The sequence below is a fragment of the Leopardus geoffroyi genome, chromosome C1 (assembly GCF_018350155.1).
Source record: "Leopardus geoffroyi isolate Oge1 chromosome C1, O.geoffroyi_Oge1_pat1.0, whole genome shotgun sequence".
In the NCBI taxonomy this organism is placed as follows: Eukaryota; Metazoa; Chordata; class Mammalia; order Carnivora; family Felidae; genus Leopardus; species Leopardus geoffroyi.
Window position 1 is genome coordinate 190,782,750 of NC_059328.1, and position 16,644 is coordinate 190,799,393.

The 16,644-nt window shown below is 38.4% G+C and overlaps 1 protein-coding gene across 3 annotated transcripts in view; it reads left to right on the forward strand.

Annotated features, from left to right (window-relative positions):
* Nucleotides 1-16,644, forward strand: part of PARD3B (par-3 family cell polarity regulator beta) — a 1,015,886-nt gene that overhangs the window by 150,602 nt on the left and 848,640 nt on the right. For all 3 annotated transcript variants that reach the window (XM_045480900.1, XM_045480902.1, XM_045480901.1), the window contains exon 2: nucleotides 1,340-1,441. In XM_045480900.1, coding sequence (XP_045336856.1) covers nucleotides 1,340-1,441 — 102 coding nt within the window. The remainder of the gene's footprint in view (nucleotides 1-1,339; nucleotides 1,442-16,644) is intronic.

Here is a 16,644-nt window from a genome sequence, read left to right on the forward strand (position 1 = left end):
TTGGAATAGCTTGTCAGATACTTGATAGAAAACTTAATTTTGAAGTCAAAAGCCTATCTAAGAAGAATTCCTTTGGATTTTTTAAGCCTATGACTTGATCTAGTCAGATTACTGAAAAGCTATGTTCTTGGGTCACATTTCAGTGTCCCTCTGAATAGATGCTTTAAAAGCTTTACTCTTATTTAATATAGTATGCCCTTGCCTTTTATTAGGGAGCAGGTAAAGGGGAGGCTCTGTGACAACCATTTCTATTAGCTTTTGTAATATTGCAGTTGAATTCTGTGGGCTGTGTTAGTTCTTCTCCTTTATAAAGATTCATTTGGTAAAGGCTTCGGGCTTTATCCTAGAAGAATTTCCTTCTTGTAAACTGGCACGTTATTTGTTTTTTGTGTGCTTTATATAAAGCTCAAAATTTTCCCACTTTGAGAAGCTTTCAGAGAATCACAGAGCCAAATTGATGATAGCTTGGGTATTCTGTAAAAAACTTACTAATATTTTTCTCCATTCATTGGCTCATGTTCTTGTCTCATTATTATGGTTGGCTTTCATATCTTTTCTGGAAATAGGCAGTATGTAAATAACCCAATGAGCTACATCATCTAATTCTGAGTTCTAGCATGAGTATGTAGCCACATATAGAATTAGGACAATAACTTCCTTTTCTTAGTCCTTACATTCCTGAGTAGGTTTTTTAAGACATTACTTGGAAATCTCCTAAAGCACTACTGTGGTTGAGTGAACTGTTTCAGCTCCAAACCCAGTTCGACTTGCCGCCCTGTGGAGCCCTTGCTCCAGATGTCATCTCAAATCTTGGAGTTGAGGACATGCATACAGCCTGGAGATTTAAAGAGATGAAGAAGTCAGTGGTTATCCCATTCCACTTGATAGATTGTAAAGTGATGATCGCCATCAAAGATTTCTGCCCTTAGATTTCTTTTCCTCCTCTACAGCTTTGAGAATCTGAGTTTGAATTTCTAAGCCCATTTCAGAGTACCCCCAAGAAGACGTTTTTTCCCCCCAAAGTGTTCTTGGGATTACCTCGTTTGAAGTTATAAAAATGTCCTTGAAATTCCTTCTCAAATAACAGTGGCACTTTATTTTTGCATGGTGATTTATCTTCCAGGGTAATTGATGAAATATGTATACTTTGATTTACTGATTTACCTGAAATAGGATAAAAATACCAAATGTTTATTGAAATAAAGAGGTAACATTTATGGTGTTCAAACATTTTATTACTAGGGCCTATTTTTAATGAGTCAACTTATTATTTTTTAAAAAGTTAAAATGTAGTTTTAAAAAGCTCGAGTCATGAAACTTGTTGATTGTTCTACCACAGGATCCTGGCTACTGGGTGAAGATTCATCACTTAGAATACACGGATGGAGGAATCCTGGATCCAGATGATGTTTTGGCAGATGTCGTTGAAGACAAAGATAAGGTAGATGACTAAAACTGTTCCTCTTTGTTTTCCTCTTTAGGGCTGTGTGTTTCCTAGAGATTGAGATCCTTAACAAACTCATGTGTCAGTTACTGTTAAAAGATACCATCTGTTCAGGTTTCACCTGAACAGCCTATAAATCAAAGTTCTTCATCAGATGCTTGGAAAAACTTTGTCAAGGTTTGGGAATCTGTTTATGGTGGCCTAATTAGCAGACACTTCATTCCCAAGGGTTCCTCATGTGTCTGAGTAAATTAGTGTCAGGCTCTGAGGCTGTTGGAGCTTTCATTGCCATTGTTGGCTTTGGGGTTTATTCTTGGCCCTTGCTAAATATTCAACTCAATGCCTGTGATTTGAATGTGTTTCAAACTAGAGAATACAGTGGGGAGAAAAGTCTTACAAAGAACTATGGTGAAATTTTTTATTTTGTAAAGCAGCTGGCAAACAACGGTCTTTTGTGATAGTCTTTGTTTCCATTGCTAAAGTAAAACAAAAAACAAAAAAACAAAAAAGACCACTAAATTGACTATTGCAAAAAGGTTGAACGTATTTTGCCAACTATTTGAGAATACTCCCACTGCAAATATCTTATTTTAGTAAGATTTTTCTTCTGATGGTAAACTGGAAAATATGAGAATAAACTATTCAGTTGCCACACACAGGATTTTTGCTGTTGAGACACATTGTATATTACATCTGTGTTGGGCTCCTCTTAGCAATGGTTGAGGTGTCCTCTCTAATTGAACTCCAGCTCTCCTCTACGAGTGATCCTGGATTCAGAGTTTCTCCTCCTGTACATCCTTAGTGCTGTTTGTTCTAGGCTGTTTATGTGTGTGTCTATGTTTCTCTCTCTTGCTTTTCTGCACTCTCAGGGAGGTGTGTGTGTGTGTTAACCAATTGCACCAGAATATGGAGAAGTGATTTATTGAACTCAGGTAAAATTTACATTTTTCCTTTCCTGTAAGATCTTTTTGGACTGTTCAGATTTACATTAGTCTTTGCCAACATTCTATCCATTTTTCCCCTTATTTTTCTGTTGAGCAAACTCAACTTTGGTTTGCTGGTTTGCTTTGCATAATAATAACTCATTTCATAAGGGACTAATGTCCCTGAATAGATTGTAAGTTCCTAAAGGACATGGACCAGAAGATTTTTATTTCCTTTGTGTTCCTTGTAGTAATAATGTCCAGTACAATCTCTTACCAAACTGAATTCTCAAAGAACACTTACTGAAATTCATGAGTGAAAAAGAAATCTTTACTCTCTACACTTGACTCCCGGTGTACATGATTTTGATGCATACTTCGTGTTTATTGCTTGGTCTTACAGTAAATAATAACGTATTATTTAAGTTCCTAAATTTGAAGGACGACTTTGACTTTTGTATTTCTGTTTCACTTCCTACTTTTCTGCAACCGTCTTATTTTGAAATAGTCTAGACATTTGGTCTGTTCGTTAATGAAGAAAGTCTTCCCTTCTCAGATTTCATTGATGACCGGTATATTAAAATTAAAAGTCAAAAAGTAGTAAGTTTAAGAAAGGCTAGAAGAGGGGCGCCTGGGTGGCTCAGTCAATTAATCGTTTGACTTTGGCTCAGGTCGTGATCTTGCGGTTCACAAGTTCGAGCCCCGTGTTGGGTTCTGTGCAGACAGCTCAGAGTCTGGAGCCTGCTTCAGATTCTGTGTCTCTCCCTCTCTGTCTGCCTCTCCACCACTTGCACTCTCTCTCTGTGTCTCTCTCTCTCTCTCAAAAATAAATAAACATTAAAAAAAAAAAAGAAGAAGAAGAAGGGCCAGAAGAAAATGTCTCACCCAGCCTCATGCGAGACCTAATTACAGGAAGGATGTTTTCATGAACAGTGCTCAGGGAAATCATTTGTCCTACAGAGCTCTTCCGTTTAGAGAATACTTTTTAACTCTCCTGGCAGTGCCCTTTTAAACTATAATCCATTTACTAGACAGAGAAACAGCTTTTATTATGTGTAATCTCTATTTTAAAGGGGCTTCACCACTAGTGAATCAGGTGAAAAAATGAGGTAGTCAGTTAAAATCCTAGCAAAGGATTAGTGCTATCTGGGTGAAGGTTTACCCATTTCCTTAATGTGCTTTTGCATTAAATACATGAAGCTTAATTGGTATTGTTTTGCAGAGTGGATGAGAATATATACTTTGGATATTGCCAGAAAAAATGTGTTCCCCTTTGCCCTTTTCAAAAATAATGTAAGTGAAAAAGAGCATCATTTTTTTTTCCCCCTGACATTCTCTCTGAAGTCTTAAGATTGTCTGATAGTTTATGTATCCAGTGTGGAAATAAGGTTCTGCCAGACTTTATTGCTTTTTTCAAAGTTTAGATTAAGAAGTAATTATACGTGATACTTCTCAATGTTTAGCGATATATCAAATTCAGCCATATTATCTTAGAGATAATATGAAGCTTAGATAAAATTATAGTTCATCTATTTTCAAATTGGCTATCTAATAATCTCTTGCATTTAGAATATAGAATGCAAGCCCAAAGAGGCATGGATGGATGTGAGTAATCCTTGGCCAATGCCCACTTACCTCAACTCGTAGGAAAGACTTGCGCTACAGGTGAAAATGGCAATTAGGAACTTTTGATGGCCCAGCTGGAGAGGATGAAGCAGGAAAAACAAATTTAGAATCAGAAAGTGCTGTAGGCTGAGGCCATTTTGTGAGGCTAAGGAAGAGCCATCCAGTATACTTCTGTAAAAACTGAAATTGGGGGCTAAATGGTATCCTCACAATCAGACAGTGGGATAATATACTGGCGTCAGCTCTTTAGGTCAATGACTTTCAAAACTTCTGGTCCCAGAAGTGGTTTGTCTGGGAGCTTATCTTGATTATTCCTTGGGCCAGCATGGCAGGTGCTTTTACATGGTGCCTCTTTGGGAGGTTTTTTGTGTTAACTTGCTTACCCAGTAGAGGCCCCTCCACAGGGAGCCAAGTTTTTACCATGTTGCACTATATCTTTCCTATATTTTGTCAAAATATTACTGGAATGGCTTTGAAATTTTGCATCTTATGGTAACTGATATTTGTATAAAATCTTATGGTGCAACTGAATTATACAGTTATAACAGGCATTCTTAAAATTCTCTTGTTTTATGTATCTGTCTGATGATCTAAGTTCTTTGGGATAAGTATCTAAAAATTCACAACTTTACACTAATGCGTCTTCTCTGACTTCCAAGGCTATGGACGTATTCACCCAATGACAACTACTTAACATTTTATGGAGCACCAATAGTGTCCCAGAATTCTCTGGCGATTATATATCCTATTTTACTTTAAAGCGATCCTGCAGGTGAGAGCTATTTATTATCCCTGTTCCTAATTTCTGAAAATAGCCCCAGAAATTGTCAGTGACATACTGAAGATCACACAGGTAGTAAGTGGCAGAATCAGACTAGAATTCACATTTCCAAACCCCTTCGTTCTTCTGCAAAGTGCCAAGTAGTGTATTGGGTGTTTGTATTTATAATTTCTAGTTATGAAAACTCATGAATTATGAATAAGAATGACTTTGTTTTTACATAGCACCACTGTTAAGAAAGGGTAGGTAATAGAACTATGGAGTATAACAAAATTAATTTAGAAGTAGTATATCATGCAAATATAAATTCACCTCTCTTTGCCTGAAGCCTGCACCTAATTTATTATAAAGGTGTCTTACCTGTGTTGCCACCCCTTGTATCCTTCTTTTCAGGTCTCAGATTACTACTTTCAGGACTCTGTAGACTACATTTGTCTAACAACTATTTTCTGCTTTGTAGGAGAATACGTTCTGTATTCCAGTAACTACTTTTCAGAAGGATTGCTGAATGCACAAATTATATGCTGTGCTGTCTGTAGTAGGCAGAGTAATGGCCTCTAAAGATGTCGACTCCTAATCCCCAGAACCAATGAGATGTATGTTACATGGGAAAAGGATTTTTGCAAATGTGATTACGGACTTTAAAATGGAGAGATTATTCTGGATTATTTGGGTGGGCCCAGTGTAATCACAAGGGTCCTTATAATTGAAAAGAGGGAAGAGGGAAAGTTCATATTAGAGAGATACAATGTGAGAGAGAGTTGACTGTCCACTGGTGGCTGTAAAAAATGAAGCCAAAGAATGCAGACACCTTCTAGAAGCTGGAAAAGGTGAAAGAATGGATTCTCCTATACAGTTTCCAGAAAGAATACAGCCCTGCTGACCTCTTGGTTTTAGCCTGGTGAGACCCATTTCAGACTCCTCACCTCCAGAATTGTAAGATAAATTTGTGCTACTTGAAGCTCCCAAGCTTGTAGTAACTTGTTGTCACAGCAATAGGACACCAATGCAGTGTCTTTCGTTTTATACTTTTAAAACGATGATGATTTTCACAAGTTTCATACTAACTGGGCTTTAACATTTTGTAGGACAAGGAAAAATCTTATGTTTCAGATTAGTCGATCACTGTGCATTCTTTCCAAAGTACACCGTAAATTGAAACGCCATTCACTGGGTGAGTTCTTGCTCTGTAGGACTTCAGTGTCATGCTGTTGTCTTGTGTAGGAATAATGTCAGGGTCACACACCCAAGCTATGTAATAGTCACTTACCAGTTTCTCCTTATTATACGTAATGACTCTAAGAAGCCTGAAGACTGACATTTAAAAGCCCCTGCAGGGGCGCCTGGGTGGCTCAGTCGGTTGAGCGTCAGACTTCGGCTCAGGTCATGATCTCATGGTCTGTGAGTTCCAGCCCCGCGTCGGGGTCTGTGCTGATGGCTCAGAGCCTGGAGCCTGTCTCAGATTCTGTGTCTCCCTCTCTCTCTGTCCCTCCCCCGTTCATGCTCTGTCTCTCTCTGTCTCGAAAATAAATAAACCTTAAAAAAAAATTAAAAAAAAAAAAATAAAAGCCCCTGCAAAGCTTATCGTTAGCTGATATTTTTTGAGCGTGAGAACCTGATTATTGAACTTGTATGATTGTTTTCCTTGTTAGTATTTCTTGTTTGTAGAAGGCAGTTGAAATACTGCAATGTGTAACTTCTCTTATGTAAATCGGATTACTGACATGGTTTTTACAAAAAGTAAATACATATGCAACAGTAAAATTTTATTCTGTGGTAAGGTGCAATGAAAGAATGTTTCTGTCTTAGCCTACACTTTGACCATCATAGGGGTTTATTTTGAAGAAGTGCCAAAATCTCCTGGATTCTAGTCATGGTGAGTTGGCCTCTGAGAACATGTGTGATATCTGGTACTCAAATTTTAAAGTGTCCTTTCAACGTTATCCTTTTTTAGCTATATGTCCTTGGGTAGATTTTGTCTCTATTAGCCTTAATTTGCCCATTTGAAAAATGGATATAATGTGAGTTTTTATCTTACAAGGTTAGTGTCTGAAAAACTGTATTAGCTTCTCAGCACAGTAGGGCATATGGTAAGTGCTCAAATGCTAGCTGTTAAATTAAATATTAAGTTAGCATTATGGTAGTGTTATTAGTGTACTTTTTACCTATGTGTTTTGATTTAACCATTACATGTTTTAAATTTAAGTATTAACATATCAAAGGCTACAGTACATTCCGTTTTTTTAAACTTTATTAAATTTGAAAGTTATCAAATTGTTGAGTAGTTTGATGGGAAGATACTTGATTATGGCAAAATATTTGGATTTATATATTATTTAAGAAATCAAAATGCCCGTATGACTAACTTTAAAACAGGAGTCCTTTTATCAGAACACAGTGCTTGGTAATGTAAGAGGCATTCAGGGATCCAGTGTGGTTTTGAAATGGAGACTGTTTTGCACACTGAACTGGTGACCTAAAACCAGACACTGTCCTTAAGCCCAAGTTGCTCTCTGAGCACGCTCTGTTGCCCTCTAGTGGAATCCACAGCTACCTGGAAAGCAGCTTACAGGAGATACTCCCTGAATGTGATGATGCGTTTGGCTCTATTTCATTCTAAATTTTACTGTATTTTTAGTGCAGCTCAGACTGAGTAGTGGATAGTAAAACCAGAGTGTATATTTCACCCAGTGGTTGTCATTTCTTCATGGTTCTCAACCATACCAATATTTACCTTGGCTTTTATGAGTCTTAGGAGGGTTAAAGCAAAATCTTTGCATTTGTAAAACTCTTGTTTGTTTAGTCTTCTTCCCATCTTCCTGCTCACTGGTTGAAAGGTTAATGGCTGGCTGTGATGAAGTATGTAACTTTTTGAGTATGTAGTTGAACAATTCATGCAATATATTGTGTTTTTCTGCAGATAGGGGATGGTTAATTTAGACCTTAAAAAAGGTCCTGAATTAATTACCTCATTTTTGAGTCATTTTGTCAGTGAGGCTCCCATTTCAAGGGGAAACACCTATGTTAAGCCCTTAATGTTTTAAAACACATTAGAATATGGTGTGTTGGGTTTTTTTTTTTTCCCTTCTAAAGTTTTTCTTTGGCTCATGGGTGTTGAAGTTTTGAAACCACATTTGAGAGGAAGTTTGTAGAATGTTTTAGAAGTCCATGCAGAAATCCCTAAAGATTACCATGGCTAAGAAATGCCATCTTAAACTTTCTAAGGAAAGATATTCTATGCTTATGGCATTACAAAATTATAGAGTCATAGAACCAGAAGAGACCTCAGCAATCATGTGGCCTAACCCCATCCTCTTGCAAAAGAGAAAGTTCTAAACCAGGAAGAGTTGAGATGGCTCCGTATTTCCAATTGATGTCTTCCCTGAGTCCATTTATGCATTTCCTTCCTAGAAGGCTGATAACATGAAAACCACTCAGTTTTCCCCCTCCAAGTTAGCTTCTTTCGTTTGGCTTCTTTATTTCTATTGATAGGAGTATCTTCTCCTAGTCCTCTAGGCTTGAACTTGCAGTTGTTTAAAAAATTTAGTCAGTAAATTCAATTTACCTGTCTCATGTGTCTGTTCCTCTCTTTGCCTTTCTGTGGCCACCAAATTTAAATCTGTAAACTCTCAGGCAAGGTTATTTAATTGATAAGGAATTAGTGGTCTTGCCTTTAGCCTCCCCGCCCTTGTCCTGCCTCCCTGTTCTGTGCCGTGAATACAAGGAGAGTGGCTAAGAGCTTGGATTCTTGACAGGCAGAGTCAGTTCATTTCATGTCTCTGCTATCTGTGTGGCTTTGGGCAAGTTACTTAGTCTTTTGTCCTCAGTTTCCTCATGGACAATTGGAGCTAAAACATCCAGTAATTTTACAAGTTAATCCATGTAAAGTATTTAGGAGAGTACCTCTCCTGTAGTAAGTCATCAGTGAGGGTTAGGCGCTATTATAATTACTCTACTGCTATTTTGTATATAATAAACTATTGCTACACTATGCTATTCTACTATATTACTCCTATAGATATACTATTATTGCTAATGTAATATTGGTTAAGTCCTACCATTCCTTTCAGTGCATAATGAATCCAGTCCAAACTTCATAGCCATACATTATATTCAGCAGCTTCTGAATGCCACCAAACTGTCTTTCTCAAACTCAACCTTCTCAAACCTCACCAGTAATGAAGCTGTGTGTCCTGTTCTTTTATGTATCATGCACTTCCTTGCTTCAGAAATTTCTTAACGTTTCACTTGTGTAGTGTGTCCTTGTCCCTACTCCCTGCCGGTCCAAGATTTATTCTGTAGTTGACCCTTGAACAACGTGGATTCACTTAAACATGGATTTTTTTTTTTTTTTTTTTTTGTGAATACAGTATAGTACTGTAAATGTGTTTTTCTTCCTTATGATTTTCATAAAAACAGTTTCTTTTCTCTAGCTTACTTTATTATAAGAATACAACATAGATGGGGCGCCTGGGTGGCTTGGTTGGTTAAGCGTCCGACTTCAGCTCAGGTCACGATCTCACGGTCCATGAGTTCGAGCCCCGCGTCAGGCTCTGTGCTGACAGCTCGGAGCCTGGAGCCTGTTTCAGATTCTATGTCTCCCTCTCTCTCTGCCCCTCCCCCACTCATGCTCTGTCTCTCTCTGTCTCAAAAATAAATAAATGTTAAAAAAAATTAAAAAAAAAAACACAACATAGAATGTACAAAATGTGTGTTAATTGACTGTGTTCTTGGGAAGGCTTCTGGTCAACAGTAGGCTGTTAGTAGTTAAGTTTGGGGGGTAGTCAAAAGTCACACATGGATTTTGGACTGCAGCAGGGCCGGTTAGTGGCCCTGACTGCCCGTGCAGTTCAAGGGTCAAGTGTGTATGTTGCAAAACATAAGCTCCACAAGAAGAGGGCCTTTGCTTCGTTCACTGCCGTGTCCCCTGTGCCTATGCCAGTATGTGGCATGTCATAATTGTTCAGATCAGTGTAGAGTGGAATAGAGGAGGGAATGAATGAATGAATGCTTATGTGTGTAGGTTTTCAGGTCTTTAGTAAGCCACTAACAGCTCTAAACTGCATTTTGTTTTTTCTTAATAAATGAGAGTGATCAATGATCTCTTTCTCATGGTGTCATTGGGAAGGTTGAGAAGTTGTGTGTAAAAACATAATGGAAATTATGAAGTACCATGCACACATAAAGAATATATTCCTGCTGCTCAGTTTTTATCAATCTTTCAAGAGCCAGATAAAGTTGCATTTTTTTCCTCGTCAGTGTTTGCAAACCATCCCAATTCTAAGTAAATTGCCTGTGATCTATAATTTTATAGAAATCATTTAGCAGTCTCTTAAAAATGCTATTGCCTAGTTACATTTATCAATTGCCATCTTAAAACTCTTAAGAATTTTATGGTTTGGGGCACCTGACTGGCTCAGTCTGTGGAGCATCTGACTCTTGATCTTGGGGTCATATGTTCAAGCCCTGCATTGGATGTAAAGCTTACTTTAAAAAGATAATAATAAAAAAAAACACCCTAAGAAAACAAAACAAAAGAAAAAAAAGGATTTTATGGTTTAACTTATGCCTTAATTTTGTCTTCCCAAATGTCTTGTATGCTCCTTTATGACTGAGATGGCCTTTTAAATTTTTTTTTTTTCAACGTTTATTTATTTTTTTTGGGACAGAGAGAGACAGAGCATGAACGGGGGAGGGGCAGAGAGAGAGGGAGACACAGAATCGGAAACAGGCTCCAGGCTCTGAGCCATCAGCCCAGAGCCCGACGCGGGGCTCGAACTCCCGGACCGCGAGATCGTGACCTGGCTGAAGTCGGATGCTTAACCGACTGCGCCACCCAGGCGCCCCGAGATGGCCTTTTAAAATATTTTTTTTTTTGACAACTGACTGGTTACCTGTGGTTTAGTGTTCAATAAACATGTCTGATTTTAGTTAATGAGAGAACTGGAGCTAGAATAGAAGATTTCTACTTGTCCTTCTTTCTCTTCCACCAAATTATGTTGTATCCTCTAAATATTTCAGTAGGAGGCAGTTCGTGGGCACGTTTCAACCTCAAAGGAGCACTTTGGAATCCATGCCTTTGTGACCTTACTTGTGGCAAAGACAAATGGTGTTGGGAGGTAGTAACTTCAAGCAAAGTAATCCAGATAATGGCCGTGTCAAATATGTTTTCCCTGGTGTCTGGTGCATTTGAGCTGGTTGGCAACTGTAGTGTGTGTGTGTGTGTGTGTGTGTGTACGCGTGAGAGAGAATCTGTGTGCACATATGTGCGTACAGAGTGTGCTATACTTGCCCTGCACGTGCTTGTTTGTAGTGTGCATCTGTGATGTGAAGGTTTCGTTAGAGGTTGGAAAGAAAAGAAATTATCAAGCTTGATGGTATTTGAGTACCGTGGAGAATAAACATAAGAAAAGGTCTGACATAGGGGCGCCTGGGTGGCGCAGTCGGTTAAGCGTCCGACTTCAGCCAGGTCACGATCTCGCGGTCCGTGAGTTCGAGCCCCGCGTCGGGCTCTGGGCTGATGGCTCAGAGCCTGGAGCCTGTTTCCGATTCTGTGTCTCCCTCTCTCTCTGCCCCTCCCCTGTTCATGCTCTCTCTCTCTCTGTCCCAAAAATAAATAAACGTTGAAAAAAAAAATTTTTAAAGAAAATGTCTGACATATATGTAAAACTTCAAGTTTGGTTGGAGGGAAGAAAGCCAATAAAACGTGAGATTATAATGCTTTACTTAGAGCTAAAAAATGTAATTCTAAAAAAAAAAAAAAAAAGAATCCATGAACGTTTTCACCATGTCAGCATGCCTCTAGCCATATGTTATTGGACCCACGTCTACCAATGGTCTCTCATCAGCTTCTTCTAAAGCTATCTATGCCCAAGAGGTATGGGACTATTACTATTTTTAAATACATCTATTTTTGACTTATATAACTTATAAATGGCAGTTTCATTAAAATACCTGAAATTACACCCAATAAAAAGCACTTCATTATAAAACATCCTCTTTGAAAAATGCAAAAGCCTGTGGGTGCTAATTGGACATCACATCATCCTTGTGTAAGTGTATATCGACTCAATCAGATTGTGTTCCCCCTCACATCCAACTAAAATCAGCTTCAACAAGGAAATACTATAGAGTGTTATATGCCCGAGCATTGGGCTTTGATGGTTTGAATCCAGGATTTTCTTACTATTCTAACCTTGCTCAACCTCAGTTCTCTCATTTGTAAAATCAGATGCCCTGTCTCACCAGTATCACTGGGTTCATGGGAGGATTGAATGAAATTAAGTATGCAGTAACAGTTTGAATTGTGATGTAGCAAACAAATAGAGCCCTTTCTTCTTACCCCTTGTAGCTGTGGTCCTTAGGTGTTTGAGCAAACATTGAATTGACTTGTAGTCCAGGAGAAACTTGCTATGGAGAAGGATACTAAGCCAGGGGGGAGGGATGTGAGAGCGTTTTGGAAAGAAGAAAGCTGTGTATGTGGAAAGAAAAGTTTTCTTTTCATATCCAGTGAAGGGTCCAGGAAAAAAGGGACCTCTTTAACCAGGAAAGAGGGCAGCTCTGAGGGTTTTAGGAAGAGGCAGGTTACTGAAAGGCAGAAGATTAAATTTACCTTTGGGAATTTAGTGGGTGGGAAGAAAAGATACCAGGGTTTCCACATAGAAAAAAGGAAGGAATAAACTACAGTACAAAGACAATTTCCCAGAGCTTTAGAAGATTCTGGAACCTGTTAACGTTTGTGTGTATGTATTCACTATCTGGTTCTTGTTTTATTGATTGGCAGTAGGTTTCTTAAAATGGAAGGGAATTGGGTGCTTCTTTGAAGAGGAGTGGGGGGTACTCACTCTCTTAGGAGAGATCCCAAGAAATCAGACAAAATGTTATGGAAAGAAAAGTACCTGAATACCTGAAATCCCATGGTTTAAGGGAACCACAACCACCACCACCACCACCAATGAGGACACTTCTCAGTACTGACAAGCTTAGACAAGCAACTATTTATATGTAGTTCCTTGATATTTGACCAAGAGACTGTGAGCTATTCAACAATTTCATGAGACTAGCCATGTACTAGACTCCTGGTTAATCTTATAGGATGCAGGTTCTTATATTACAGGAGCTCAAACTCACTTATGTTATTAATTGGCTACATTGTGAATCAGATGGGCTTTTTTGGAGCTGCTCTTGGAACCAAATTAATGTTTATAGCATTTCTTTGAGGTACTTGTTCCAAATTCCACTTACGTGTATAGATGCATTACATTCATAGATAAATTTTTAGTAAATAAGAATTTCCTTAAGTTTGGCTTTTAAAAATTGTAGTGTTTTACAATCCCATACGTATATAATGTTCTGTTAAAAATAAAGTGTACTTCCCCATCATAAATATGGAAACTTCACTTAGAGAATTTTGGCAGGATTACTGAACTTTATATTTACTGCTTTAACTTTTTAAGTTCTCTTTTTAGCTTCCTTTTTTCCTGATGTTATGAATCAATTTTGAAGGATCCAATGACATTTCCTTAACAATAAAAAAAAAAAAGACTCCTTGGGCCGACTTTAATCAGAGAGGTAACAGAGCATAGATGGTTGTTTATATATAATGTTTACTAATCTTAATCCAAAATATGTTACAAGTGAAACACAATGTATTTACATAACATTTAACCACAAACAGAACAGAAAGACTGCAGAATAATGATTTGAGGTGATTCTGATAGCCCAACAATGTGAAATATGCAGTTATGCATATAAAGAGAAAGTTGAAGAATCTCCTAATTCTTGATACCAGGGTTAGAACTTGACTTTCCAGATGACTGGCTTAGTGTAGCCATTGTGTGCCAGTTCAGAATGAATCTAATACGATGGAATAATGTGGTGTTCTAAATAGCTCACCTTTTATTTCTTGTTTCCTTTATTTTATTTTTTCTTGAGACGGAGGGAGACAGAGAGAGAGTGAGGGAGGAAGAGAGAGAATCTTAAGCAGGCTCTAGGCTCAACACAGAGCTGGATACGGGGCTGGATCCCAAGACTCTGAGATCATGACCTAAGCTGAAATCAAGAGTCAGAGGACTAACTGAGCCACCCAGGTACCCCTAAATAGCTCACTTTATAAATGGAAATCTTACAAAGCTCTTGGGTGAATGATTGATTTAGGACTTGTATGTATGTATGTATGTATGTATATATGTATTTATTTATATATTTTATCCATTTAATTTTATTATTTTTAATAATTGTTTCAGGAGTAGAATTTAGTGATTCATCACTTACATATGACCCAGTGCTCATCCCCAAAAGTGCCCTTCTTAACGCCTGTCACCCATTTAGCCTCTCTCCCTGTCCACCTCCCTTCCAGCAACCCTCAGTTTGTTCTCTGTATTTAAGAGTCTCTTATGATTTGCCTATGTCTCTGTTTTTATTTAAAAATGGAAATATCTAATGTTGCAGAGACTGAAGAGCTTGGGACTGCATTTGAGAAGAGAGGGTGCAAGGGCACCTGCTAACTGTCTTCAAGTATTTGATGAATCAGAAAAGAAGGGATAAATTCATCAACTGTATCCCAAGAGGTTGGTCCAATGAAGTTTTAAGGAAGGAAGTACATAACAGTTCCATAAAACAAATAGCTCTTTAGTGAATCTTATGCTGCTGTGTGAAACATAGACTCTTAGTCATTAAGGGAACATAAGTTGAGCAAACGTGTCTGGAATTCCCCTTTTAGGTCTGGAGTGTGATTTGACCCTCCATAGGCCAACTGTGAGCCTATTAGGCATGCATTTCAATCTAGAAATACAGGGTTGGCCTACATAGCTGATTACTGTACAGTTATATTATTGTTTGCTTCCCCAGCATCCATTCTTCCTAGGAGATCTCCACCTTTGCCCAGGCAACTCCCTTCAACATTCACCCTATATGGTTTAGTGTATCTGACCACCCACTTGCACGGGTGAATCTGGGTGGTCCCTCAGCTGCGATCTGATTCCCTATGCCAGTGATTACTTTGAGAATGGTCATGAGATTGAGTTTGTGCGAAAGGTGCTCAAAGAGAAGTTGGCTGAGGCCATCTGGGGAAGCTGTTTACTTGGTCTTGTGGGAGAAGTCCCTTGAATTTTACTCTTAGAGCCTTAGAAGCATGATAGCCATCTAGCTTCCAGCATGTGGTAGAAGTAGCTGCGAGGAGAATCAGACCCCCAGGTGTCCAAGAAATGGCCTCTGAGCCAGTGGATTCAGTCTATGCTGAAGCCCATCCAAACTTGGGACCTCCAGTGACATGAGTCATATGTTATCTTGTATTTGAGTTTGTCCCAGATGCACTTCTCTGGGACTCCCAGATACAAGGTTCTGAGTTCCTACCTACTGTTGTGGGCGTCTGGCCTCCATTTTCCCACTCCTCTTCATTCCCTTGTGACTAGGGCATATGTGTTCTTGCCTCTTAGTTTTCTACATCATTAATTTGAAAAGTCCTCTGAAATGTGTTCCTGGGTCTGCCAAGTTACTTCACTCCTTTTTTAAAGGTTTTTGAATTGTTGGTGAAAGATGTACGCCCCTTAAGGTTAAAATGTATACTTCAATCGTTTGTTTTGCGTGACTTTGATTTAATAAATAAGATTTTGTTTCCATTTGGTGAGAATTATATATTTAAATCAATTATTATCCATGATTGCTGATTGTGTTTTTCCTAGAAGGAAGCAACTCATGATATTAAACTATTAAACACGAACTCCTGCTATTTCACTCATTTTCTATAAAAAATTATGTATTATAGCCAGTATTCTAAGGATCAGGGAATCAGAAAGAGTTCTGTTTTTAGCCTTTTTAGATACTTAAAACATAAGTGGTTAAGTTTGATGTGTGTCTCACAGAGGAACACAGAGGTTGTTTTCCTAGGGGTCCTTTCTTGACCTCGTCTTTCTAATTTTTACTTTAATAACATGGAAGAAATATTCACGGCTAATCTTGAAATGTTGGGATTTCTCTTTCACTCGATGCAATCTTATTACATTAAGAATCTGGAAATTATGTTTAAAGCAAAAAAAAATTCAAAACAAAACAAAAATCTCAGGCAATTTAAGAATGTAGTGAAGTACAGTAATCTTTTATTTTTTTATATTTATTTACTGTGTGTGTGTGTGTGTGTGTGAGAGAGAGAGAGAGAGAGAGAGAGAGAGAGAGAGAGAAATACAGGCAGACAGACAACATAAACAGAGAAGGGGCAGAGAGGAGAGACAGAATCTGCACCATCAGCGCAGAGCCCAATACAGAGCTCGAACCCCTGAACCGCGAGATCATGACCCCGAGCTGAGATCAAGCGTCAGACGCTTAATTGACTGAGCCACCCAGACACCCCAGAAATATAGTAATCTTTTAAATAATTCTTCGATGGTGTGAGATAATAGTATGGTTAATATTCTAGCTTCCCCTGTGTAGTTAAGTTTTGCTAATTTTCAGAATCTTTCCCCATCCTCTAGAAAGAACTGGAGCTGTTGACCTAACACATGGTTGTTTTTCTCCTACCCCATATTCAAGTTACACAGACATATCTGGGTGTTCTTGGGGCACCTAGAGACCCCCAGATGGCTCTCGGCCCCTAGCTGGAGCAGAATGGGGGTGTTTTGTCTATTACCAAGGCAGAGGAGTACTCATAGCATGGACCTTAGGAATATTTTTGTGATAAAGCCAATGTGATTCATACCTAAGTAATATAAAGGCTTTATTTACATTGTGAGATTTAAATCATTTTTTTCCTGAAGTAGCTACATGGCAGTTAAAATCAGTTCTTTGAGCTTCCTAGAGAACTTGCCCCCTCTCCTTCAAACTATAGGGAATATTTTGGAAGTTTGGAGGTTAAGTGAGGAGTGTTGGGGTTGGGG